The following is a 435-nucleotide window of genomic DNA, read 5'->3' as shown; positions in this document are numbered from 1 at the left end:
GCCCCCCCCCCCTCCCCGCCCCCCATGCCCCTCTTCCCTCACGTTCTGGACCTGCTGGCCCCCCTGGACAGCAGCAGCGGGGCCCTCCCCGGCACCGAGAGTCTGGATGACTTCTCCGATGGGGACGTCTTCGGTCCGGAGCTGGACACCCTCCTGGACTCGCTGGTGAGCCGTGCTGCCCCCTCCTCTTCCCGGAACCCTTCTCCCCGCCGGGACCCCATCACATCCATCCTCACGTCCCGTGTCGGGGGGAGGGAAGGCCCCATCTCATGTCGCAGTTGCAGAGACTGAGGACTCGGGGGTAGGGGAGGGACTCGCTCTGGATAGAAACACAAAAGTGCAGAACATGGGTCCAGAAGGGACTGTAAAGATCCCTGGCTCCACCTGTGGAACAGGTTGGGACTGAGGCCGCGGCGGGGTGGGGGCGGGGGGGGG

At 67.4% G+C, this 435-nt stretch overlaps 1 protein-coding gene across 1 annotated transcript in view; it reads left to right on the top strand.

Moving 5' to 3' along the window:
• The window catches only part of ZC3H7B (zinc finger CCCH-type containing 7B), a 56,944-nt gene that overhangs the window by 39,283 nt on the left and 17,226 nt on the right, over positions 1-435 (top strand). Inside the window, exon 9 of the mRNA XM_007453976.1 lies at positions 1-165. This exon is cut by the window's left edge and continues 29 nt beyond it. Within this exon, the coding sequence (XP_007454038.1) occupies positions 1-165 (165 nt within the window). The remainder of the gene's footprint in view (positions 166-435) is intronic.

The sequence above is a fragment of the Lipotes vexillifer genome, unplaced genomic scaffold (assembly GCF_000442215.2).
Source record: "Lipotes vexillifer unplaced genomic scaffold, Lipotes_vexillifer_v1.1 scaffold382, whole genome shotgun sequence".
Lineage (NCBI taxonomy): Eukaryota > Metazoa > Chordata > Mammalia > Artiodactyla > Lipotidae > Lipotes > Lipotes vexillifer.
The sequence above is the reverse complement of the archived record's forward strand: the minus strand, read 5'-3'. Positions and strand labels throughout refer to the sequence as shown.